The following is a 27,555-nucleotide window of genomic DNA, read 5'->3' on the forward strand; positions in this document are numbered from 1 at the left end:
TCATATATATTTACCTTCCTATTTTTCTTATAAGTGTCTACACTTCTCGTATTTACAAGAATTTCTCTTATTTATATTAAATGTATGTCTTTGGGTTTGGCCTCCTCTGCCATGACAAAAAGATGACACTGCAAATCAGGGAAGAAAAATCTTGTTCATTACCAAAGACAAAACATTTCTAAGACAGAGGAACAACAGACAAGGAATCTTAGTCTAGTTTAAACATTATAGACTCAGACAGCCTTAGCAAACAAACACAGAAAAGAGGAAGAGCTATGAAAAATTGAGGAATATAAGAAAAACAAAACCAAAAGTGAACTGTACATAACCCCAGACAGACTAAGAAGTGACAGGTATAAATTATTCACAAATGAAATGATGAAACTTTTGTTCTATTTAGAACAAAACATTACTTTCTGTTCAGCTATTCAATAGCTATTCTTAGCAACAGATCACGGGATTGCTTAGCTTTAAAAATGTAAGTATTTTTAAACACTGTCAATTGTTCCAGACGAAGCACAAAAGACTATATTGAGAAAGCCTTATTTTGTAAAAAAAGTGATAGTAAAAATAGATTTAGATTAATGTGTAAGATCAAAAGTAAAGCAGATGAACTCTTCAGAATATCAGAATGCCTATGAGAAGAATGTCCTGCAAAGCTACTTCATGCACAAGGGAAATTCTCTCGTCATTCCAAACATTTATTTGTGCAGGGTGTGTCAGAATGAGCTCTTCTTATTTGTGAGAAGTGGGTTATAGGGGTTTTATTTGGTGATTTTTTTAAGTTGAAAATCACGTGATTCTTTTTTAAGCCCCATGAGAAGGTTTCACTGGAAATGTAGGACTATTCAAAAAGAGGCATTCCCTGCTTCCAGAATATTTACCTAATTTCCAAAATTCTAAGGACTTATAGGAAATTTCTCAGACACCGTAACTTCTCTGATCTTATCGGAAGGGATAAGCTCATAACAATACTGGTTCCAGGACCAGAAGGATGCACAGAAGGTTAAACTGGTGAGCAGCTTAGCACAGTCAAGAACAGTGATACATTGAGGACTGTAATTTCTTTACCATCATGGTTTTTGGAAGTTGCCAAGTAATTAAATGGACTCCAATCCACAAAGCAGTAACTTGAGCACGTATCTCCTTCATCCATACAATTGCCGTTATTGTTCCTCAAACACCCACTGCACCCTGACTAAACAAACATGTGGGATACAAACACAATATATGGTTGCTTTGAAAGACTTACAAAAAAATAAGGAAGAGTTTCAGGGGTCAGTCTTCTTTTTTCTTTCCCTTGCCCCCACCCCATTCCCCCATGCCTAAAATATGCGATGTGGTCACTTCATGTGAAAGCCTGCCTGGCAGGAGACAGCCCTCCATAGCTCTCTGGATCCACACCTTTATAAAGAGGCAAACTTCCTAGTCCACAGGGGCAAAACATGCTCACAGCAATCACATGCGTGCGTGCGCACACACACAGAAGGATGAGAAAAAGAAAAATTCATGAACAACTATAAAAAAAGATACAGTGTCCGTACCCTGGTAAGGTCCATGCCAAGTTTGAGTTGAGAGATGAGATGGAGAATTACGCTACGTTGATCATCCATGACTCCTAAATCCTCCTCTTCATTATCTTCAGTATCTGTCATTTCATCTTCAACTAAGATCAACTCAGAAGCTGAATGCTGAAATGAAAAGAAACATCACCATCTGGACAAAAAGATACAGTATGTTTTTTTCCACTATACATGTTTAAAAATGGAGCTGTCTCAATGGAACCAAATATAGCCTCTGTTAAAACCAAGAAAAGATACAAATTCAAAATAGTAAAATCCAGTGTTGGGTTCATAGAGCATTTTGATCCTATCCTCAGAACAAGAGTGGTAAGTATCAGATGCTAATTTACACGTTAACTTCTCATATTTATATTGCAGTGATGCCAGACAAAAATCATAGCATATTAAATTAACGGGTGTTCTATTTATTAAATAGAAGTACACAGTTGAAAATGATTCTTCAAGAGTTTGTTTCATAAATCTCTCCAGCAAATATTTACACTTCATACCCAGATGCTGCATGCACCTGATTTCACACTTTTTTTTTTTTTTTCTTTCCTCTACCCAACGTACAAGTTATATACCTAAGAAAGTCAAGGCTATTAACTGAAGGAGATAAAAAGACTACCACGGAAGTACAGACCTTTGGGGAAAAAAAATAAAGACAGACATTAGATTTTGGGGGTAAGGCAATGCCATGAGTCTTTATGACATTTGTAACACTAAGCTGCTTCACAGCACAACTGCCCAGTTTCCAGACATACAAGCTGAAGATCAAGAGAGAGGCATCATGCCACCCCCCTTCAAGAGGAACTTTAAAGCAGAAAGGGATAATGGTTTGTGATATTTTATTTCTCCTCAGGGCTTACAATATGTTACTAACAATAATCCAAACAGGTAGTAGTTATTTTGTTCAATCCATCAAAACCACTCAGCAAGCCTTCCAGATATGTATTCAGGTAAGTTTTTTGTACTTTAAAATAAAAGAAGTTGTGTTATGGAGTTGAAAAATTTACAGCCCAGCATTTCAGTATTCCCCAAGGACTCTATGCTGTAAACGAGACAACACGACCTGCAAAAGTTAGCATTCCTTCACGCTAAATACCATTTCTGCAGAAACAGCTAGTTCATTACATAAAACGAGAAATTTTTCATCTCACTGTGAAAGTCTTTGCAATTGAAAAGTTTCATTAAAACCAGCTGATATTCAGAATTAGGTTTCAAATAAATATTTCTGAATGATCACACTAGAGGCCCCTCAGGTGAACAGCAGCTTGTGTAAGGAGATTGTCTCTGAAATTTAGTTACTACACGTTTCCAGGATTTGAATAGTGTTTTCTCTTTCTCTCTCTTTTTTTTTTTTTTTTAATTGAATAATTCTTTAGGTAGCTATTCCCAAAAGAATAGCTATTTGGTGAAATCCAAGGACATTTGAAAGACGCTTTACAATTACTTTATTTAGAAAGTAGAATATGTAGATTACATAAAACAGAATCTGGTGAGCTGTAACCCCAACAGCTTGGAGCTTTTCAAAAGGACAAAACCAGACTTTCTTCTTCCCACTCCCTCAGAAAATAAAAGGATAGAACAATAAGCCCTTTCCTCCCCAAACGCACAGCATTATTATCCAACTGATGCCTTACTGACAAGTTCAACTAACATAAAACCTGACAACCTCATACAAAATTATCAGTCAGGGAGACATAAAGCACTGAAGCCTGGCTCAGTTGTACGGACTACGATTCATTTGGAGGGAGCATGGAAAAAGCAGTATCAGAACTTACAGTAGATGCTTCCACAGGAGGTTTCCCTTTGATCCAGCTTGACCTCATTGAGAGCACTGAGCTACCGAATAAGCACTGCTGCTTCTGTTACTGCCATGAACCGAGCTCGCGGCAAACAAGCTCCAGCAGGAATTAATAGCGCTAGAAAAAAAAAGCAAGGGAACCTCCCCTCCTCACTCCCACTGCCTTTTTTTTTTTTTTTTTTTTTTTTTTTTTTGGCTATCTGACAAGTTGGAGAGTGTGCACCGGATGTCAGTCTGCTCCTTGTGTTTCAAGTCACATGGCATTGACATCAGTGAGCTTAACCGCGCACAGCTCCAACTGGGAAAAGGTGCTGCTGTTTCCCAAAGAATATCCGGGTGGGCTGTTCTCCAAGTGGGGGGGCAGGAGGGAGGGGGCATAAGCGTGTGTGAATGTGTACAAGCGTGAAAGAGAGAGAGAACATGCTAGAAGATAACATACTTTCAAATGAACACATAGGAGCTATGTAATCTTTAGTTGTTAACAGTATCAGAAAACAAACAAATTACACATCGACAAGTTCGCATACTAAATTATATATTAAGAATTTTCCTTTTCTCCTGAAGACTGCACGGTCAAGCAGGGACAGAAATCCTTCTTTCCTTCCTGCTAAAATAGGTATTAGGTTTTCCATGCCTTTCAAAGTGTTACTAACAAAATAGCAACTGCCTCTCATTGCTACTCTACAAAACGTGCACAGTGAGGGCAAGCAACCCCACACACAGTTTAGGTGCCCAGGAAAGTAGTGTTTGCATTGTTTTAATTGAAGGACTTTGTGCTCATCAAGGAGGATAAGTACAATATAACATTAGGATCAAGCATGTTTAATGACCATTCTGCAATAAGGACTATAATTTTAATTATCTTAACTATCCTCTACTTTAAGAACATGTGCAAGGGCACCAAAAATCCCACAACTCTAATAGTAGAGTTATCAACATACTAGTGACCTTCAGTGCATGTAGAATGACATCAGTTATCTGCATCTTTTCTCACCTTCCAAGAAAATAAGAACTTAAGTAGCAGTTTACAATTTATGTCAGAGGAACCGAACAGCAGTCATCTTCAGTAAGCAATAACCTTTCTGTACTTCTGTTCCAGGTAATTACTGAACTGCTTTTTAAGAGCATATAAATTGACATTTCTTTTTTTTTAAGAAAATATGCATTAGTTAAAAAACAACCATGTATGCATAAGACAGGGTGTGTAGACATACAGCCACTAAATACAAAGCTACTGTATCTTTAAACTGTCATAAACGTCCAATCAGGTTTTTAATTCTTTTTTCTTTCCGCAGAAATAGTATGCAGTTTAGTAGTAACCGATGTGTAAGCATTCAGTAGAAAGCAAAAGATTATATCGAGTGATTATCCTTTAATGGCAGCTTTTCTGAATTATCAGACAGAGACTTATATCTCTCCCCCCCTCCCCCCCTTTAAAATATAATAAAGCTGAACTAGGAAAGCAGTGATTTGCTCCATTTCTACGTGGTCAGAGCATCACGTAAAAGCTATTGAGCTGTGCGCAGCTCAGCCTGGGAATGAACAGCACAGCTAGTCTGGGGTGCTAACCCTCAGAATCAAATACTGAACCAGTTACAAACAAGCACCAAAAAGGGGCTTATATTTAAAATCATTTTAATCAAAATGAGTTCCCAACACTGGGCTGAAGCACCAGGATTTTTCAGAAAAATCTGAATGGAAACCAACAGATCATTTCTAGAAATCCCATGAAGGGATCCACTTCAAAGTTTAAAGGCCGAAGACACAGAAACACATGCTGGCAGAGATCTATTTAAAACAGGTCACTTCATTAGAACTGGGATCGATTAATTTAGAGAGATCATCTGCTGGGAAACAAAACGGATGTTCTAGTCAGCATCCTTCATCAGAAAACACGCTGATTCTTTTTTAACAGATGAAATCTGTAAGGGAAAGAAATTGTTTCTGAAAGAATCATTCCACATGTTTAAAAAAAGTCTTTAGGAAAAAGCAACTTTGACACGTCTGGGATAGAATCACAAGGGTTAAAAGCTATGTTTCTGTCAAAGGGCAAGCCTGCCTCTGTCCTTCCAAAGCATCTTCCACAAGTTAATTTTTCAAATTAACTGCTGTGCTGGAAATTAATTTTTAGATAATTAGTTCAGTTACAAGGCCTATAGCTTGGTTTTCCAACATACTTCACAAAACATATCATGCAACAGTACTGTCATGCATGACATGGATCTCATCCTGTTTATTTGTTAGAGGAGAAGAGAAATTAATATACAGAATCACAGTATTATTTAGGTTGGAATGGACCTCTTGAGATCATCTTGTCCCACGCCATGCTCAGGCAGGGACATATAGAACCAGTTGTCAAGGACTGTGTCCCACTAAGTTTTCAGTATCTCCAAGGATGGAGACTCCATAACCTCTCTGGACAACCTGTGGCAGTGTTGGATCATCCACACAGTGAAAAAGCATTTTCGAATGTCCACTTTGACTTTCACGTGACCATTGCCTCTTGTCCTGTCACTGGGCACTATTTAAAAGACTCCATCTTCCTGTCTTTCACTCCCTCCCCTCAGGTGTTTCTATACATTGATAAGATCCCCCTGAGCCTTCTCCAGGATGAGCAGTCCCAGCTCTCTCAGCTTCTCCTCATGTGAAGGATGCTCCAGAACTTTCATCATCTTTGTGGACCTGTGTTGGACTCACTCCAGTAAGTCCATGTTTTTTCTTGCACCGGGAAGCCCAGAACTGCACACAGCACTGCAGATGTGGCCTCACCTCTGACAACTAAAAGGGAAGGATCACCTCAATCCACCTGCTGGTAACACTCTTCCTAACGTGGCTCAGGATGCTGTTGGCCGCCTTTGCCACAAGAGTGTATGGCTGGCTCATGGTCAGCTTGTTGTCCACCAAGATCCCAAGGTCTTCTCTGCAGAACTACTTTCCACCCAGTTGGCCTCCAGCCTGTACTGGTGCAGGGGCTTACCTTCAGACATCCTTAGATGCAAGACTTTGCATTTCCCTGTGTTGAACTTGATGAGATTCCTCTCTGTCCAGCCCCTCAAGGTCCCTCTCAATGGCAGCACAACCCTCTGGCTCATTGGCCACTACTCCCAGGTTTTTTATCATCTACAAACTTGCTGAGGTTGCGCTCTGTCACATCGCCCAGGTCATTAATGAAGATATTGAACAGTACTGGCCCCAGTATTGACCCTTGGGGTATTCCACTAGTGACTGGCCTCCAAGTGGACTTCGTACCACTGATCACAACCCTCTGGGCCTGGCCATTCAGAGAGTTTTTAATCCACCATCACTTATCTAATCCATACTCTGTCAGCTTGTCTATGAGGATGTTACTGAAGATAGGGTCAAAAACCATACCAAGGTCAAAGCAAACAACATCCACTGTTCTCCCCACATGCACCAAGCTGGTCACTTCATTGTAGAGGGCCACCATATCAGTTAAGCATGATTTCCTCTTTGTAAATCCATACTGACTACTCCCAATCACCTTCTTGTCCTTCATGTGTCTGGAAATGCTTTCCAGGATTAGTTGCTCCACCACCTTCCCAGGGATCAAGGAGAGGCTAACCAACCTGCAGCTCCCCAGATGTTACCAGAACATCCCCAGATGTTTCTTCTTGCCTTTCTTGAGGATAGAAGTGACATTTGCTTTCTTCCAGTCTTCATGAACCTCTCCCAAACACCATGACCCTTTAAAGACAATAGATGGTGGTCTTGCAATGACACTGGCTAACTCCTTCCGTGCTCATAGGTGCATCCCATCAGGCCCCATGGATGTACGTATGTGCAGCTGAAGTGCTGCCTAAACTCTTCCTCCTCCACCAAGGGTAAGTCTTGCTCCAGTCTTCCCTCTGATGTCAGAGGCCTGGGATTCCTGAAGGCTGATGTCACCAATAAAGACTGAGGCAAAGAAGGCATTGCATAACCCAACATTTTGTCCACCATAGTAATAAGTAGAGACCACACGTGTCCCGACAGGGACACCCTGAGGACTTGTATAGAATATATAAGGCAATTCGTCGTATAATTACACCAAAATATTCTACAAATTTTCATTAAGGCATGAAAAAGTTTTATGTAGTACAAAAAGGACTGTAGTCAGGAGCAAGAGGATGAATCCTAGGAACTTAAAACTTCCAGATAAAATGACAACATTTACTAATATTCCAAGGGAAGTAGTCCTTAAGTCTTTTACATTCAAAAAACTTGCGAAAGATATTAAACAAATTACACTGTATGAAACATTTCTGCATTGAGAGAAGGATGGAATAAATTACTTGCAGGGCTGTTCAGAAGCAACATAAGCAGAATGAGCATTTTCAGACTACGTAAGGATTGCCATATTTTCTGTAGAGTCATCTAATTACAATTAGTTCTACTAGTGCACATAAAAGTCAAAGGCCTCATTTTGATTTTCAGATTCCCTTCGTTAATGATATAGGTTTGCAAGCGTCATTTACACTTTCACTTGTGTAACTTGAGAGCTTGCAAACAGGTTTTCTGTAGGTGTAAGATTAAATATAGCTCTGTAAGGTCAGAGAGCTTTAGCACATTTACACTAACGTGACAAAGTGGCCCCATAAGATTTTCACCAGTCTCCATACTAGAGTTAGAATTCTCTTTGTAAAGCAGATACAGTAAGAGCGCTGTTAGATTCTTGCAGGGCTCGTCACCATATCAGAATCAACAAATCTGCACTAACTTGCATGCATCGCTTGTCTTCTCTTCTTCCAGCATGTACACCTTCAAAATATTTAATGGCATTTACTAACAGCTGTGGCATTCACCTGTTAGAAAAACACACAAGCTTATTGCACCCATCCCTCATTAGCAGTGATTTCAAACTCCAATGTAGCTTGTCCACTACGTTGTACTTATTAAACTATTTTATATACAGAGTAGCATATTAGCATGCTGTTGTGGTGGGTTGACCATGGCTGGATGCCAAGTGCCCACCAAAGCTGCTCTATCACTCCCCCTCCTCAGATGGACAGGGCAGCAAAAATACAACAAAAGGTTCATAGGTTGAGATAAGGGCAGGGAGAGATCACTCAGCAATTACCATCATGGGCAAAAGAGACTCGGCTTGGGGAAATTAGATTAATTTATTACCAATCAAATCAGAGCAGATTCATGCGAAAATAAAACCAAATCTTAAAACACCTTCCCCCCATCCTTCCCTTCTTCCTGGGCTCAACTCAACTCCTGATTTCTCTACCTCCTCCCCTCCAGTGGCGTACAGGGACGGGGAAAGGGCTGAAGTCAGTTCAGCACACATTGTCTCTGCCGCTTCCTGCCTCCTCACATTCTGCCCCTGCTCCAGCACGGGATCCCTCCCACGGGACACACAGTCCTCCACAAACTTCTCCAATGTCGGTCCTTCCCAAAGGCTGCAGTTCTTCACAAACTGCTCCAGCGGGGTTCCTTTCCAGGGCGTGCAGTCCTTCACAAACAGAATCCTACTGCGTGGGTCACCCACAGGGTCACAAGTCCTGCCAACAAACCTGCTCCAGCCTGGGCTCCTCTCTCCACACGGTCACCGGTCCTGCCAGGAGCCTGCTCCAGCTTGCACTTCCCACGGGGTCACAGCCTCCTTCGCATGCATCCACCTGATCCATCGTGGGGTCCTCCACAGGCTGCAGGGGGACAGCCTGCCTCACCACGGTTTTCATCACAGGCTGCAGGGGAACCTCTGCTCCAGTGCCTGGAGCACCTCCTCCCTCTCCTCCTTCACTGACCTTGATGTCTCCAGAGTTGTTGCTCTCACATATTCTCTTCTCTCTGGCTGCAGTTGTGCAGTTTTGTGGTTTGTTTGGATTTTTTTTCCCCCATCTTAAATGTGTTATCACAGAGGTGCTACCACCATCGCTGATGGGCTCAGCCTTGCTCTGCAGCAGGTCTGTCTTGAAGCCAGCTGGCATTGGCTCTATTGGACATGGGGGAAGCTTCTAGCAGCTTCTCACAGAAGCCATCCCTGGAGCCCCTCTCTGCCAAAGCCTTGCCATGAAACCCAATACAGCTGTGAAAGGAGGAGTAATTCACATATAGAAAATTAAAGTGAATATAATAGAAATTAAATAGAAAAATTTCAGTTTGCTTCAACCTAAATCTTGAAACAAAAACCTCAAGCACATTTACTTCAAACCCACTGTAAAGACTGAAATCATCATCCTCATCCATGCACTTCTCCAACATCCAAATGCATTGTCATTTACAGATTAGCAACTTTAAGATAGCAACACTTTTTTTTTTATATTCAACAAGCTCCTGTATCTCTTTATACAAGCTTTTCTACTCTTCAAGACAGTTCAAATAAAACAAAATAGAAAATACTCTTCTCAACATTTACCAGAATACCATTACACAATGTAAGCAGAGGAAGGGGGGAAAAAAGGATTCTGTGGTAGCTGTGGTAGAGTGAACTCAGATCACTGCTTCAGCCCTGTCCTCCACCACACACCCCCACAGTCACACTTTTCCTAGCATTCAATCATCATAGCTTAGATATAACAATGATGAACCAAAATTAAAGATAACTTTTAAAATATCAAAGCCAGTAAGAGAGGATGACAATCAAATGAGAAGGACTTTACAACTAAAAAGTGAGCACACTATAACTTATACACAACAACACTACATGCAAAATATCACTTTCTTTTTGCTTTGCTGCTGTTATCTACATAGAGATCCAATTGGCAAGACAGTTAGTTCATCCTCCATACAACTGGATGAAGGAGAAATGCCATAACAGGCAGATTTTCTACTTACCTTAAACTATGCATACCAAGAGAAATAAGTAGATAAGTAACTGCTACATCTGAGTTTGGGGTGTGTGAGAGTGGGTTAAAAGCTTTTATGTAATCCTGGATACACTGTTCATCGTTAACAGATCAAACCATAGAACATTTGGTAGAAAAAGCTTGCATAAGGAAAGAATGTCTAAAAAGTTATCAGAAATTAATTTCTTACCAAATTTGTTATTTTTGTTTGGTAATTCAGGTCTCCAGAGAAAATAAAATTCTTCAAACTAGGACCATTAAAACATCTCATTTTTTTGTGCATGAATAATTTACATATATACTTTGTGGCTTGTTGTTTGGGATTTTTTAATTGAATATGCTAAATATGCTGGATGTTCAGAAAATATCTCCAGCTAGGGTCAGGTGCAAGTATAAAAGCGTGGCAATGTGAGCAATCTGTCTATCACACAAGGTTTATTGGATACAACATGCAATACCAGAATCATCTACTAAACCAAGTAATACCTGGCTCTCTTTAAGAGATCCTTCCTTCACCGCCAAGCAAGCAAGCAAAGTAGAAACACATCTTGATACTAATATTTTGTAAATACAGACAAGCTGACATATAGATGATGCAAGCCAAGAAAATAATCACAAAACCTCTATGTTAAGTGACAAATAGGTCTGCAATTTTTTTCCTTCCCAACAAAACCAATCTGCCAGGCATCTGGAGGTAAGCACATTATACAGATCTTAACTATTCCAACTAACTACTTACTAATGGGGTCTTTTTGTTAATGTTTTGCAGTAGTATCTCTGGGAACAGAAGTCTTTTCATTCTTAAAGAATAAGCTCAGAAAGCTCCCTTCTCCTACACTGCACATGTGTTTAACTGACCTGTGACCAAATTTAGGGGTAAACATAACACAGCAGTGATGAGGATGAGGATAACAAGAGATTTAAGAAGAAAAGGGGTTGATTTGTTGTTTAAGGAATACGAAAAAAATGCATGTAACATAAAACAAAGGGCATCTATGATTATGTTGTAGTACAGCCTGTGTAAGCCTTCAGAAAAAACATCAGAAACTAACCATACAAGTGATTATGTTTAAGAATAAAGAATCAATCAGTGACTTAACATCCTTTTAAAAATAGATCCTTGTCTGTGTTACTTACAGCACTGTAATCTTGTTACGCACCAAGTAATGTTTGTTAGACAACTTTTTCCCTACATGTTCATATCTTCTTCATAAGACAATTCCTCTTGCAAATTTTTATTTTCATAAACCTAAGGCAGCCAGTTCTGGAAATCGGCTGAAAAGTAGCTAATCCCCAAGCACAGACTCCACAGGAAAAGACTAAGTACCAGCACCAGCACCATCTTGCAAGCATCTTTCATTAAATGAGGGCTACTGAAGTACAGCATTGTTTAATCTGAATCCTAAAACACAAGAGGATTTTGCAGTATTGCATAAATTCAGTAAGAACTGAGAATAAATATTTTTCATCACTAGTATCATCAGAAAGGAAGGGCAACATGAGACTACAAAAAATGCACAAAGAGAAAAGCCCCATAGACTTGTCCTAAATTGAAGCAAAAAACCTTGAAGGCTAGCATAAATCACAACAGTAAATTTCATGCTATCCTAAAACCACAAGAAATACCGTATCACATCATAAACAATCTTAGCAAAACCTATTCCTAATGCAATACGGATACAATGAAGAAGAATTTCCTAAAAAGATACCCAGTTTGGTTTTGAAAATAAATTTTTTCAGAAGCAAGATGGCTATAAATACAGCATCTGACACCATCCAAAACAAGTTACTCAATTTACTAGCTCACAAACCACACAGTGTCGCAGGAGAGATTCTCATCACCGGCCAGGCAGGACTTCAGAGATTGTGAGGGGTCTGAAAGTCACATGTTTGTAACTTTTGGGGCGCTAAAGACAAAAAAACTGCACTGAGCTGCAGGCTGTAGAGGGAGACTAACATGGAGGAAAGTATGGCAGAAGGCTATACTCTATACATCCCCGTTTATTAAAAAGGATCCTCTGAGATCCTTGGGGAGAAACCTGAGGAACTAGTAGCAACTTGCCTCATACTCCTACAAAGAAGGGAAAGACAAACACTTTTTGGTAAGGGATCCAGCAGGCGATTTTAGTCACCCACCAGACAGTACAGCACACTGATAAGGAAAAGCATCATACTCAAACGGACCTTTGCTCCCATTGATAAAATCCCCAGAGAAACGGCAAAAGTTTGTCCAGAGACATTGTGGGACCTCCGCTGCTGGAGGTGTTCAAGACTTGACTGGACATGACCCTGAGCAAGCTGACCTGAGCAGATTGTTGAGCTGCAGGACCTCCAGAGGTCCCTTCCAAACTGGAGTACTCTACTGTCAGCCCAGTAACTGAAAAGTTAGGAAGTAACAGAGCTGAAGTCATTCAGCCAGCTGTAATTCTCTTCTCTTTGTACACTAGCTAAACAAATTTATGGCAGAAAAATGCTACCACATTAGTGAACAAGATGGACAACTACAAATTTAACCTTTACAAACCTCTGGTTTTGCAATACTAATCTATATGTACATCTAGTTCTTGCAGTGCCATTTCCTGTATGCAATATCACATGCCAGCATATTTATAAGAGGAAAGAAATGGTAAAGACACGTTAATACAAGCAGTATTAACAATCTTTCCTCAAGGTAACCCACTTATTAAACCATCCTGACTCTTCCTGCAATTTCTTGTCCCGTCCACTATGTACTCTGTCATTGCTGACACACACACAAAAATAATTAAAAAAAATAGTAAAAAAAGACAGGCTCAAGTCTTTCAAAAGAACAATAAATTATTATAAATCATACCAGGAAAACTTTCAATGTATATGTGAAACAAATTAAGTCTAGAAGATTCTCTTCTTTTGTACAGCTAATTTCTTGACGCCAGTGGAACTCTACTTGAAAAGCTTCTAAGATTTGTTCTCAGCCTGATGAATTGCTTGGTCCATTTCAGACTGTGAAGATGACTCTGCGGTCTCTCTACACTATAATGTGGAAGAGTCCTGCCTCTTTCATCTTCTGCTTCCAACTCCTCCTCTGAGAAAAAGTTTTATAATTAAATACTTTCATCCCAGCTGTTTCCACATTCCGGGTTTTTCAAATACAGAATCATTAGAATTCATCACCACAAGCAGAAAACCCTAATTTTTTCTAGCAAGACCGGATGGAATAGCTGAAGCCAGTTTGGATGGTGCTTCAAAAAGCAAGATAAAGCAATTCCAACCTGAGACAAATACTCGTTGTAGAAGAGTTCAGCCCAACTTACTAAAGTCTAGATACGTTATTGACAGTTTTAATGAGATGGGTAAGCTTACTAATGAGCAGTATTGCCAAACCCACATATATAAACATACTAAGAAATAAAACTGACAGTACAAAGCAAATCAATTGGCACACAACAAATCAATTAGCGCACAATCCTGAAATAAAATTAACATTGGCCTCAGAGTTCATTTTGCAGAGGGCACAGGTTTTATAATGAACAGAGTAAGCAATTGATCCATTTTAACTCAATTTTTAAGCCTTACTGCAAGAGAACCTGAGTTCTTTATATTCCAATGATTAGTTTTCACTGAATTTCACTATTAATTATGGAATGCCATATGAATCAGAGCCTCGTTTTATGCAAATTAGATGCAAATTAGATGCAAATTTTTATTAAAGCTTCCTATTTTCATTTTAAGCAGACTATTACTCTCAAATATATTATATAGATAGCAGCTGGTATACATGCATTTTGGAGGTGGGAGTGACTCAACAAAATGCAATGGCTTTGGCTGGAGTTAACTTTTTAGTAATTATTTCCATAAACAGTTTTACTGGAGATTGCTTGCTGACAGAATAACTATTCCAGAAAGCTAGCAAAAAAATAAAATCAAAATTAACTAGATTATTTTAGCCATTGTCAGTGCTGCTGTAGCAGGCTTAGGTTCATTTAATTCTACTTTTAGTGTAATTGCACATTTAATCCTTAAATATACCTTCCCTTGATTATCCTTAAATATACCTTCAATTGATTATCTCAGATTTCATTTTTCAGATGGTCTGCTAGTGAATGGATTAACTGGAACCATCTTTGCCTCGAGATTAATTTATCTGTCCAAGTCATTACAGGCCATTTACTGTGCTCTTCAGCCCAAAAAGTACTTAATCATGAAGAAGGCAAAAAGCAGACCACATTCAGAAATCCTGTAATGTCTGTACTGAACAGTGAATATAATACTGCAAATGTTACTTTTTCACCCTGATATGTTCTCTTTCTATTACAGCACTTGTGGTAGCACTGTATGTTCACGGCTAAGCTGATCTCCCAATATCAATTACACAGATTTACGTCAAGTACAAAAAGGAACCAGTAAACACTAGGAACAATTTACGCTAGGAAACAGTCCACAGTCCTGGACAAGTCACAGATATATAAAGAAAAGCTAATATTAAATTAGAAATCATTTCTTGTATCTAGCTTAGTTTCTAAAATTGCAGGAGCACTTTTAAAACTATTTCTTAGCATCTCTAACACATTCTGTAATAGCTCTAAAGGCTATTACATCCTCTGTAAAGTATCATCATATTAAGATATATAACTAACCTACAGATAGAAAACAACTTCAGCTTGAAAGTGACTATCACCTGAAGAGATTGGACAAAAACACAATCTTTTAAAATTAAGAACTAAACAAGTTCCTCTAAACAGTACCTCCTGTAAATAGCACAGTTCCTTCTTACAGCTGAAAACATCAAGGTTAAAACCATCTAGGGGACTGAAATATCTTTAATAACCTGGACTTGACTGCCCTTGCAATCACTATCACAATTAAAACCTGGTTTAGCAGTTAGATAATCAGAGCTAAAGCCTCAATCCTACAGAGCTAAACTTCAATCCTATTAAAAAGACACTTCAATATGGATCATGTGTACAGTTTCTCATGCACACAAGCAAGGGAAAGTTAGGGACAGGAACAGAGAGACTGCATAGATCCGCAGGATGGAAAGAATCAACCGGCAGGGCATTGCATTTTAAGGCATAAAAATCACATGAAGAGAGCTAAGTCGCAGATGTAGATACAGCATGATTTTTCTAATAATTATAAAGTAAACTGGTAGATCAGAAGAAAATGATTCCTTCTCTCTCAGGTCCTGCGTAAGAACAGCCTGTTTCCCATTTGTATTTGGCTGCAAAGGGAAGCATTTGGCCTGCAGTTACATTCCGTCAGCACACATAACCCAAAAAGAAAGTTTTTACATTAGTTATCTATGGCATCAAAACTCAACTCCAGAACTTACTATATCCCTCAAGAATGCTTAAGCGGTCAAAGAAAATTGTATCAGATGAGCCTTGTTATTCCGGAGGAGAATTATAGAAATCTGTGCTTCTTCATAAACATACAAAAAACACAGCAGAGAACAAGTCATTGGTTTGTTAATGATGTTGCTTAATGCACTGCCGCAAAGTGTCTACATGCTGTGCTGCGAATTAACAGAGCTATCACTAAACACATTCAGCCACTTGGTCATGTTGCCAGGAAACTGCTGCCACCGGCAGCCTGCTATATGGGAAAGATTCCTCAGCAGTCATCATCCCCCCCCCTAAATCTCTGTTTTCTTTTTAAAAACACCACCTAAAATAATCTTTTCCTTATAAATAATGTTCTATAATATAAGCAGCTCAGTCGCTTGTTCCTCAAGGGTAGTAATTTAATGGCTTTTTCTATTTCAGACTACAGGTCAATTCACAATTTGTTTGGTTGGTACATCTACTATATTATGCTCAGCGTTAGCCAAAAAGCTCTCTCCCATTCCTTTGGGGTATAGCTTCTAAGAGATAGAGGTTATGTCATAAAAAGTACAGGTTTTTATTTTTTTTAAATAAAAATCTAGGCTCAGTCAAAGAAGAAATTGGAAATAATTTTGATAGCACTGATAGAGGAACCAGCACTCTCTTCTAATGAGAATCATCCAGTACCCAGTTTGGGGTTTTTTAAACAAAAATCATCATGAGAAATAAGCTTCATTTGAATGACACTTGTGGATTCCTCTTTTCTTCTACATCTAAAAGAAGCTACCAGATAAAGAAATAAAGAAATCAGGATCTTCCATGTCAAAAATTTGTCAAACAATGACATCTAGATGCATTTTCTCATTCTCTATTTGATGCCACCACAACTATTAACAACAATGTATCTGGACTACGAAACAAGTGGAGTGTGATGATTTGCAGTTGCTTTTACATATAATTACACATACTAAGTAATTAAGCACAGTCAGTGCTTTTATACCTTTGAAAATGAACTGGCTACTCAGTACCAAACCTAGGCTCCTTCCTTGGACACACAACAGGCCAGAATATATTAAAAAATATGGTTAAATCTCCTGCACATAGAATTGTTAAAGTGTCAAACACCTTTGACAACTTTGAAGGTGTCAGACATCATCTCCTGGGTGACTACCTGGCTCAGATAGCATCCTTAGCAGAGTAACAGTTATGTTGCTCAAAAGATTTTTCTCTTCTTCAAAGTCTGCTCTCTCACCCTCCTTTCTCCAGTCACAATACCAAGAAGCTCCGGCTCCCTGTGGACAGCTGGGCAGAATTTGCAGCCCTCTAAAACTTTACCTCCTCTCCCAGAAAAGGATCGGACCACAGCAGACAAGAGGTGTAGCCTCTGTAACAGGGCATGTCAACTTGCTTGACCTGAAGATGAATATGAAAACACAAAAGCTCCAACTTATGTTAGACGGACCTCTTCCACAATCCAGATTTTGAGCTTCAGCCCTCCAAAGGGCCACTGATATCTTGATCAAAATGATCAAAACTGGAAAATATATCAGCTACATTTAAAAGAGCACTTCAAATTGCATTCCAACAGGATCGCTCTCGGACAACATGAAGCTCACAAGGACTCAGTGGAAGGGAAAATGCAGGTTTGAAAAGAGCTTCCAGGAATGAATCCTGGTTCAGGCCACTTTCTCAGGGCAAAACCAAATTTCTGCTTGATAAACTGTATTACCATAACAAAAATTACACATGAGTCCAGCTGCTTCTTGTTGCTCCACCAATCCACAAACTTCCACTTAGCGTTTCTGCCAAAAACACCATCTTCAGCTGAGCTTTTTATAACTTAAAAATCTCATTCACTCTTTTTCCCCCTCCCTTTATTTCTTCTTTTTTAAGTGCTAGTGGCCCAGAGGCCTTCAAACACAGGCTGCTGATTTCAGGAGACTGCCCACAAAGCACTGAGGATTCTGTACTGCAAACACTGATATGCTTCCTTGTGTATATCCAACTCTTCAAGGGGACTCCCTTCTCAATAAATCATGAGTTCCACATGCAAAGCAGTACCTCAAGCCACACGCGGAACTCAGTATCTCTCATTAGCAAGCGAAGGGGAGGAGATGGGACTTAAAAAAAACCCTGTCATTTTAAACAAGTCATAAATGGCTCAACTCAACTGCAAACTGATACCTGGACATGAGTTATATCAGCTCCTGCTCTTATGTTCTTGCTGCAAAGCCCATGTTTCCACATCCCATTTGGCTTTACCAGGTGGTCAAGAATAAAAACATCTAAAAAAACCTTGTGAAACAAATTGCAGTGTATCGGTGAGTAAAGTAGTAACTCCCAAAACAATATTCTTAAATAGCCTCTTGTCTTAAAAACACACTATAAGAACTGCAGTTGACTCATCTGAAAAAGAAATTACACAACTTCCTAATAAAAATCAATTAAAGGCAATTTAAACATTGTGATTAATGGACACTAGGAGTAACAGAATTTGAAATTATTTTCTAAAGACAGATCTGGAAGAGGACCAGAGTAACACATAATATTAAAATAATAATAATAATAATCTAGTTTATCCTTGGATTTTTTTAATTATATTCAATTCAAGATACTACAAAAGATCTGGAAAAACAAACAGCTTTATTGATGTGCCCAGACATTACACATTTTGTTAAAGGGGATATAATTTAAATGAAGCCATTCCAATTGCCAAAGAGCATTCACTAGTAGAAAAAGAGTTTCTTCGGCTCTCTCAAAAACTTCTTCCCAGTTCTCCAGGTCTCATGTGCTCCAGGTGCCCTACAATCTGTGGGGTCTCAGAGTGAAGTGTTTTCCTGGTGGGCAGCACTGGTAACCGAGGCAGACAGTAGAAGCTGGAGAAGTTTGGCATGGTGAGAGACTTTCAGTGCATGAGATGCCTGATACGCAGCTGTGAGCCTCCTCAAAGAGTCGATGCTTCAGAACTGCCCTTTACCAAGTAAATGCCACAAAAGCACAAATCAACAGACTGGTGCAGGATGATGTAGACAAGTTCTGCCCATAATCACTTAACAGGAAAAGGGGTCAGGGTTTTTCAACTCAAAGAACGGTCAGCTATACTCAAGAGATGCCCATAAGCAAACAGCAACATGGAAGAACAAGTAGCAAGCAAATGTTATGGTCCTAGTCTCCAGTCTATCTCAAACCAGCACAAAAAACAAGCAGCTTTTTCTTTCACCAGAAGATACAAGTGCGTAGTGACAGTCTGTTAATTGCTTTTATGACTAGAAAAGAGACTGTATGCTCGCCAGTATCCAAAGTACCTCAGAGAAGCAAAAGCACACAGCGATATCATCAATGTATTTTTCTAGTTGAGTGCACTTTTGCATGAAACTTAGCATTTTCACAACTAATTTCAAACAAAAAGGATACTATAAAAAAAAGTACATTAAGTAATTAGTAAAAGCATCCATTATCGTACATGGTTTGCATTTAAACAATGTCAAGCCTTAGATACAAAAGAAATGGCCTTATAGAGACCCAGCATGCTTACCTCTGTATTTGGTTGTAGTGCCTGTCCATCCTGGGCTGCAGATGGTACTATTGCCCATGTAATGTTGGCACTAGCGGATGACAAAGAGCTGAGGGCACCGTTTTTCAGTTGCTCTGTGGAGTGCGACTTGGGCCCAGGCCATCCCAGGATACCTTCTGAAGCAGAAAATGAGTGTCAACTTACAAGAGAGATTACATTTTTTTTTCCATTCATCTCATCATTCAACTAATACAAATTAATTGCTATCTCTACTCTACTTCAATGCACAGTTTTACTTTAATAACGAAAATACTCTAGCATCTTTTATGCCAATTCATCTGTGATAAGTTGTGATTTTTTTAAAAAAGTCAATGAAGGAAGATTTTAAAATGTTATTCCTACCACCAGACAGAATTATACATAAAGATTATACAATGTGGCACACCTTGGTAATTAAGCAAGTATTCTCTGTCCACAATTTTCAAAGTTATGAAGTCATCCAAGTAAACCCTCCATTTCTTCTGCCTGAAATCAGTTTTAAGTTTAGCAGCTGTATTTTATTTCTGGCTGTACTATTAAAAGCTCTTTCTAGACTAAGTGCTACAATGCTTTACTGGTCCCGAGACCACAGTTGAGAAGAGGCCTCATTAGAAAGATACACATTAAACATGAATCAAACAGAACCAGACAACAGAACAACCCTTATTTCTGGGGGCACCTGATTTCCAGGATGGGCTAGTATTGAAGGATGCCAAGACAGAAAGAACGATCAGCTAAGGCTGAGTTGTTCCTGCCTTATTGCCCTAAAACATAGTATCAACATTCAAATCAGTAGCCCTCAGCATAGGTCTTAAATTTCAGCTATTAATTACACACTGCTATAAAATGCAGAGATATGGATAAGAAAATTGCAGCTCTTCAGTCATTACCATAATTTGTATATGAAAATACAATTAGTGCCACAGGGAGGATCTCCTCTCACGACTGACAACTTTTTAAGATAACACAAAGTACATTAAAGAACAAGCATTTTCTGTTCTCTATATCAAGAGGAGTTACCAGAGGTTGCCTCCTAATTAAAGTAAATGGTCTGATCAGGTGAGGTAACGTTATAATAAATGGGCCAGGAATTCTATAGCTAACCTCTTACCAAATTCTAAAGATAAAATAATTACAGAACATTCCTCTCATCTAAAATGGCACTAAGTTATGATGACATGGCACAACTTCAGGTCTACTTGCTTAGTGTGATTTTGTGGCACCATCTTTTGCTGGAGAAAGCATAAGTAAATAGTTAAGTGTAAAATGATTTTCAAAGATCTCAGTAACCAACAGGGAAAAAAAATCCAGCTTTTTTTTTTTTTTTTTAATGTATCTTTCACACAATGACTCAAATTTCCCATTGCCAAACGAAGAACATCTCTGTAGCTCTGCTGTCAGGCCACCTACGGCAAAGCTTTTAGGGTTTCACTGACTTTGAGGACTATGCCAGCAGATGTAATAAGTCCTGGTCAAGTTATGTGAACCATGAGAGAAAGAATTCAAGTATCAAACAAAAGTTCATTTTGTTGGATTAGCTCTATACATTGGTCCTACACATCAGAAAACTAACATCTGCCCACATTCCAAAGATAGATTTAAACCAACACATGACGTTGGTATACATGGCAAGGAATGAAGAGCACAGTGACTATAGTCATAGTATCTGTTTGCTTGCTCCTCAGCTCTTGAACAATTTGCTGCCAAGAACAAAGGATAACCCCGGATCCCTCAAAGCAAGTTCTGATTCAGAGGATAATCTGAAGATTTGTTTTGGCAGATCGAAAATGGACTCTTGCTGAATGGGAGGAAGGAAGCCTACTATCAGCATAAACAATAAAACTAAATTGGAAAATTTAAAATAAAAATGGTGGTTACTTGGAGGGAATTCACATGTCTGCAAACCATTAAAAAAATTTTACTCTTTTTCATGTTAATTCATTTTCATGTTACAGATTTTAAAAAGGAAACAAAAAGCAAGAAGTTATTCAAAAGTTTCACTTTTTAATAGCCACAAAGACTTTTATGGAGTGTGCCTATGCTTCACACTCTTTGTTACTTCGCAGTAACAAATCTCAGTATATTTTTCTATTTCTCCCTGTCAAACAGCTGAATATTGGATTATTGCTGCTATTCTCCTACTACAGAAGCACTAAAAAAAAAAATAAAACTGAACTGACTTCTCTTTATGGCAATCTTTGAAAATAAGTCATCCGATCATTTCCTTGGGCTACTAATTTTCTCTCTGCACACACAATCTATTTGGCCTTAAGTGTAAATATTTTTTTTAATTAATTTGTTTTTAAATAAAACGTCTGTAAATAAGCACAAGAAAAAGCTCTGACTTGAATAAACACATTGCTTCAGGGGAAATTTTTAAGTATGAACATTTACTTCACCATCACTTACATATTTTTAAAAGCACTATACTAGTTTTACTCTTCAGTACAAGCACACTGTAAAAAGACTATTTACTTCATCTTTCTCCACACATTTTAGAGACTCTCTTACAGAAATAGAATCTGCTAGAACTATACAAGTATGTTTTTCCACCTGTCCCAAGGGCAAGGCTACCCTCACAAAACAACAAATCTTGTCAGCTTAATCAATTTTTAAATTGACCTTAACAACACATTATGACCTAGCCAACACCAATAAGATGCCAAGAGTTAAGGTCCAAAGGATAAAGCACATCTGTTTCCTCAACACCTCTGCATATCAGAAAAACTGTTTGGTTAAACTCTGCCTGCCTGGAACTTGACTACTTTGCCGAAGAGACATATGCAGTAGAAGATATTAGTCATACACCACAGAAACCTAAATAAATAAAAAGTCAGCTCTCTGAACAAGTTGAAAAAATTCCATGCCTAGTTTCAAAGTGCCATCGGGGAACCTTTGATGATCTTTAATCTACAAATCTTACTCTGCGATGTCAGCATTCTCCTATCATCCCAAGGGAGTTGCCATATACCTAATATAGCAGCCTACTTCTCAGGCAAAAGCAAAGTATGAAGAGAGAACTCATCAGAAATAATCTTAAAATCAACTAAGATCAGAATACAATCTCTATACAGAAAGTGAAAGGACACAACAACATGGCTCCTACTTCACTCACCTTACCAGTTGTACATCTGAAATGTTCTCACCTGCACTAGCAGAAATTACTCTTACTACAAAATCATACAGGTGGTTGTTCTCTGTTCTACATCAAATCAAATTATTTTATTGGAATTTACTCTCCGCAGACTAAGCTGCCATCTGTAAATAACGTGATCCACTCTAATGTAGTTGCCATCTTTGCCATTTTATGGCACTCAAAATTTTCTATCAGTAGTTCAATTCCTGTTCTTTTAAAGACTTTGTGAAGAAAAAAAAGACATAAAACCTTAATATTATGAGAAAGAAAGTTTATCTTCAGAGCTGGATAAGAACAGGAAGACACTGCTGTTGCTGGTTTTTGTTTTTAAGTCAGTTTTTTGCTCTGTTCTCAGTTATAGTCAAAGACAGTTGACAGAAAGGTAAATTCAATTCTTACTTTGATACATTTCATAATTCTAAAGAAATTCTCCCGAAAGTCAGTCACAAATGACATAAAAGCATTCACAGCTACACAGATACTTTACTATTTGCTTTAAGACTATGCAAAACACTACACTAATTAAAACAAAATATCCATTTCTGCAGTGAACTACACAAAAATTAGAAAGAACGTACCAAACGCACAACTAGCAAAATCAGCCAGAACTCTTCTACCTGCACGGTGTTGGTTCTATGGTTCCAGAATTGAAAACCCAAGCCCGATTCCTCTGGAATTCCAGTGCACATGTACACACAAAATGAGAGTTCTTATAGAAAATGCCCAAAAATTAGCTTCTTCCCCACTTCTCCTCAATACCAATTTCTACTGTGATGAACAGGAGTAGACAAATCCACCAAGGCACAGGAGAATGCTTCTATATTCTACAGCATCCAGACCCAACCTACTCTGCTTTTCCTATAGCAATGCTATAGTTCACAAAACACACACCTATTTCAGATGGCACAATAGTCTGTATCCCACACAAATGCCCTCAGGAGACAGGTGTTTCCCTTTCACAGGTGCACACAGCAGGAGGGAGGGAAATTGTCCACAAAGAGAAGGTTTACAGGAGATTTTTCAGTTAAGCAATGTTGATAACTTTCTTCTGTTGGTTCTGGTTTTCTAGGTACACAACGTACCTTCAAACTACATTTTTGCATGATAATTGATGCATGAAGTATGCTTAACACCCACCTCAATTCTATAACAAAAACCTTTCTATTTTTAAGTCCTCTGGTCTTGGTTTATAGACTGAAAAAACCCTACATTTTTTCCTGGCACAATTGTTAAACTAACATCTATTGACAGAACTCTTACAAAATACTGTAACTATACTCTAACAAATATCCCCTTAACTATACAGCAGTAGGCCTCGAGCAGAGACCAAGATTAGATCTCAATTCCTTCCCCTGCCAGGGATGGATGCGACAGTTTCGTCTCTCTGCTAAATCCTACTGCAGGCTGAACCAGCAACAGCAAAAGGCACCTGCACATCTGCTTTTCAGATTAGAAAGATAACATTGTACTTGCCAATGCTCTGCAATAACGTTATCTTCCAAAGAAAGAAAAACATTATAAGGAATAATGTATTAGCATTTAGATAGAACAGCAAATTATTTTGGTTATTCTCCACAGAAGCAAGTCTAGTGATGATGTATTTAAGGGAGACCTGACTGACCATGCCAAATTTAGTAAATTACACCAGTAACAAAGAATCTGGTCTCCCCTGTCATCTTTTCTCACCCTTCCCTGCCCACAAGCATTTCTGGGGGTTGAGGGGTGGGGTGTTAATCAAGAAAGGGGAGGACTCTGCTTAATTTTCTCTCCTCCTGCCATCTCAGCTGCAAGGAGAATCCCTAATTGTCATTTGTCACCAAATTGAAAGCATCTAGATTTTATCTTTCCTGTTCATTTACTTTCTCCAAAAAGGAGGCAACAGAATCTGCTAAAGCAAAGGTCAAGTACACTGTCCCCAACTCCAGAATCAACTTCAAACCATTTGCTGCTATGGGAGCCAAAATAAGCAGCATTTGCACTTCAAAAAAATCTATAGTGAGGATCAGTTTGGGGTTTGTTTTGAAAAAATCCTCAGGAAAAAAAACACATTCTATTTTACACTTTGGAAAAGTGGGCAAGCGAGAAACAGAAAAAATATAGGAGGGAATTCCTAGCAGGGAGATGCTTTATTCAGTAAATTAATGGCTAACATGAAACTTTTCTGTTTATCTGTTCAGGCTGCTACTACAGACAGGATTCTGTCTGCCAAAACATGAAAATAAAAAAACAGACTTAATATACAACATAACCTGGTAAAGCTACTTTAGAAAAAAGTCAGTTTGCTCTGTTCTCAGTTTGGGAGGGGAGGATGTTAACCATAGCAATCAATGGGCTCTAGAGACACTCTTCTACCAAAGGCTACACAGGCAGAAAAAAATAACCCTACAAAATTTAAAGTCTGAATTGAAGACAAAAGTTTATTCTCCGCATTTTTATTTTAAAAGGCGCCTGTTTCCTATCTGCATGCTAAATGACCTCAAGGTTGCCACAAGGCGCTTAATGCTGATTAGCAAATACTTTACATGTACCCAAGTGGTGACATTCTTGGCCAATAAGAAAATCATACAATCATAGAATGGTTTGGGTTGGAAGGGACCTTTAAAAGGTCATCTAGTCCAACCGCCCTGCAATGAGCAAGGACATCTCCAACTAGATCAGGTTGCTCAGAGCCCCATCAAACCTGACCTTGGATGTTTCCAGGGGCAGGGCATCTACTACCTCTATGAGCAACCTGTTCCCATGTTCCACCACCCTCAGTGTAAAAAGTTTCTTCCTTATACCTGGTCTAAATCCTCCCTCTTTTAGTTTAAAACCCTTACCTCTTGCCCTATTGCAACAAGCCCTGCTAAAAATCTGTCCCCATCTTTCTTAAAAGCCCCCTTTAAGTAGTGAAAGGCTGCAATAAGGTCTCCCTGGAGCCTTCTCTTCTCCAGGCTGAACAACCCCTGCTCTCTCAGCCTGTCATCATGGGAGAGGTGCTCCAGCTCAGCTAGAAATGAATTTTACATTATTTGACATTATTTTGACTCAAAAGTAGAAACACAGACAGGATTCTGCTTCACTAATGGTTCTTGTTTATGCACTTCCAAAATCAAGCACTAACAAAAAAGACAATCACAAAAACCCTTCCTTGAAGCTTTAGAGTGGAAATAAAACATGTGTTGACTACCCTTCAAGACAAGATTGAAGACTTCAGTTTAATCTTCATGTCTGCTTGTAGGCTTGAGGTCTAAGAGTGACAACTCGTGTGAAACATGAAAGCGAAGAGGAAGAATCATGTCATCCTTAAACTATTCCATGACAAAGGATGCCATAAAAATATTTAAAGTCAAGACCTACACAATCCTAGATTCTGGATAAGATTCCACTAAACTGCATGCCAAGCTGCTTTCTTTCTAGTCACTTTACTGGAAAAAAAAGCAATAAAAATATTTACATCAAAAGAAAGGAGACTTTTTTTCCTGTGTAAAACAATAAAGGTCTGTAAATCTGTTTTTAAAAGCTACTATTTAATTATAATCTTCATGAGTGCATTCCATAAGTACTAGGTCAGAAACTCTCAGCAACTTTATGTCCTTGCTTTAGAAGCAGTAAGATTGCAAGGCCTACGGTGCACAGAGAAGTTGTCAGAAATCCTTGCGTAATCAGCCATAAAGACTTCAAGGATACAAGCAGAGCAAAGGTACAGAGAAAACAGAGAAAGTAGAGAGATATCTACTTTTCAGGCAGTTCTCTCGCTTTATGGCATAATAGTGACTGCTTTTAATGTTGAAGGAAGGTAAACTCAAGGGTAAGTTCAAATCCCAAAGCTAAGCCACTGATTATTCCTCACACTCCACATGAGCAGGACTGTGCTGCTTTGCTGGACTGGACTGCTTTCACGAACTGTAGGCTAGAAGCAAGAAAATGTTACCAAATCCCAATCTTGTCTCTCTCTACAAAATTCTGTGGATCCTGCCCCACGATGCCCATGAGCATCTTGGGACACCATGCAGCAAGTAATGACACTGCACTGGGATGGAAACATTTGGCAATAAATTGCACAGGGCCATCACATCTCATGGGAAAGGCGTTTGAGACTTCCTGTCAGAAGAACATTCGGCTTTTAAACTAACAAGAGTCATTTTCACCTGACAGTATCAACAGGTGACAGTAAAGGTCATCTTTTGGTTGCACCTTCTGGGTATGAATTTAAAAAAAAAATCACCTGGAGGACACAGAATTGAAATGAAATATATCATGTCTCAGAATTAGAGTTTGCTAGAGGATTACTTAAAGGCATTAGTCTGATTAGGTACGAGTTTATGCAGCTTTGATGACTCTGAAACACCACCCACTCAGCAGAAATGTTAAGTCTATCAAAGTACGCCTGGACAAGATTAAATGTGTAGGAAAATCAGTAATCAAGACTTGTAGGCCAGGTTCTTTCAGGCAACTGTGTTGCATAACAACGCCTGGGGAAAAGAAAAGGAAAAAAAATAAAAATATCATCTCACAGACTTTCAGTCAGGAAGGAGAGACTAAATATTTCAGCAGCTTTTAGTTCATTTCTTTTTTTTTTTTTTAAATTACATACCAAAGAATAAGCACACGTACACCCTGAATAATGAACTGTTTGCATTCAGGTTCTCACAGTTACATCAAAGATGCTGGTGTGAACCAGTGCTACAGAATTTTGATTCCTGAAAGGATTCTTGAACAAGTCTTAGGAGGAACAAACAAAAACACTTATTAAATTATATTAAGTACTTTATAGTTTTGGCTTTCCACTTTTATTTCTCAAAAAATATGGGATTTCCTTTCAGCAATTACTACTAATGTTAGGCTTGCTTTTCTCTGTTCTTGTGCACAAATCCTCAAAAATCATTATCAAGTCAAAATACAGACATTGATTTAACAGAAGATTATTTGGACACAGACTCAAGGACACGTACAACTCAAGTCACCTGTCTCTGACAGTTCGCTTAGATCACACGGACATGAAAAACAACCTTCAGGGACTTTGAAACTAGAAAGTGACTTTTCTTTGAAGGATGCTTTTCATCTTTCTTCCAAACCATTCTCTTTTGAAATAAAATTATATCAAATAATTCAATTAAATGCACTTTATTATTACTATTTAAATATGTGCAAGGTTTTTTTTGCATTTTCTACGAGAAAAACAGAATACAGAAAATAAGAAAAGTGTTTGTTTATTTATATTCCTTTACAAAATATATCAGAATCTGGATGCAGGAAAGTCATGATATACCATAGTTTAAGCGTCAGAGTTTTTACACTGTTTTTCCCAAGAACCCTTTTTACATCATTTGCCTACTTCTCAGATGACCCTCTCACATTTCTATTCTACCCACAATGGGAACTTTTCAGAGGGCTTTCTACCTAGCTGTCTCAGCAGCC

General features: G+C 38.6%; 1 protein-coding gene across 1 annotated transcript in view; it reads right to left on the bottom strand.

Moving 5' to 3' along the window:
* Nucleotides 1-27,555, bottom strand: part of OSBPL10 (oxysterol binding protein like 10) — a gene marked incomplete at both ends in the record, with an annotated part of 117,472 nt that overhangs the window by 20,447 nt on the left and 69,470 nt on the right. Inside the window, 2 exons of the mRNA XM_082479009.1 lie at nt 1,545-1,691; nt 19,002-19,156. Of these exons, the coding sequence (XP_082335135.1) occupies nt 1,545-1,691; nt 19,002-19,156 (302 nt within the window). The remainder of the gene's footprint in view (nt 1-1,544; nt 1,692-19,001; nt 19,157-27,555) is intronic.

This window comes from Vanellus vanellus (genome assembly GCF_965231255.1).
Source record: "Vanellus vanellus genome assembly, chromosome: 2".
NCBI lineage: Eukaryota > Metazoa > Chordata > Aves > Charadriiformes > Charadriidae > Vanellus > Vanellus vanellus.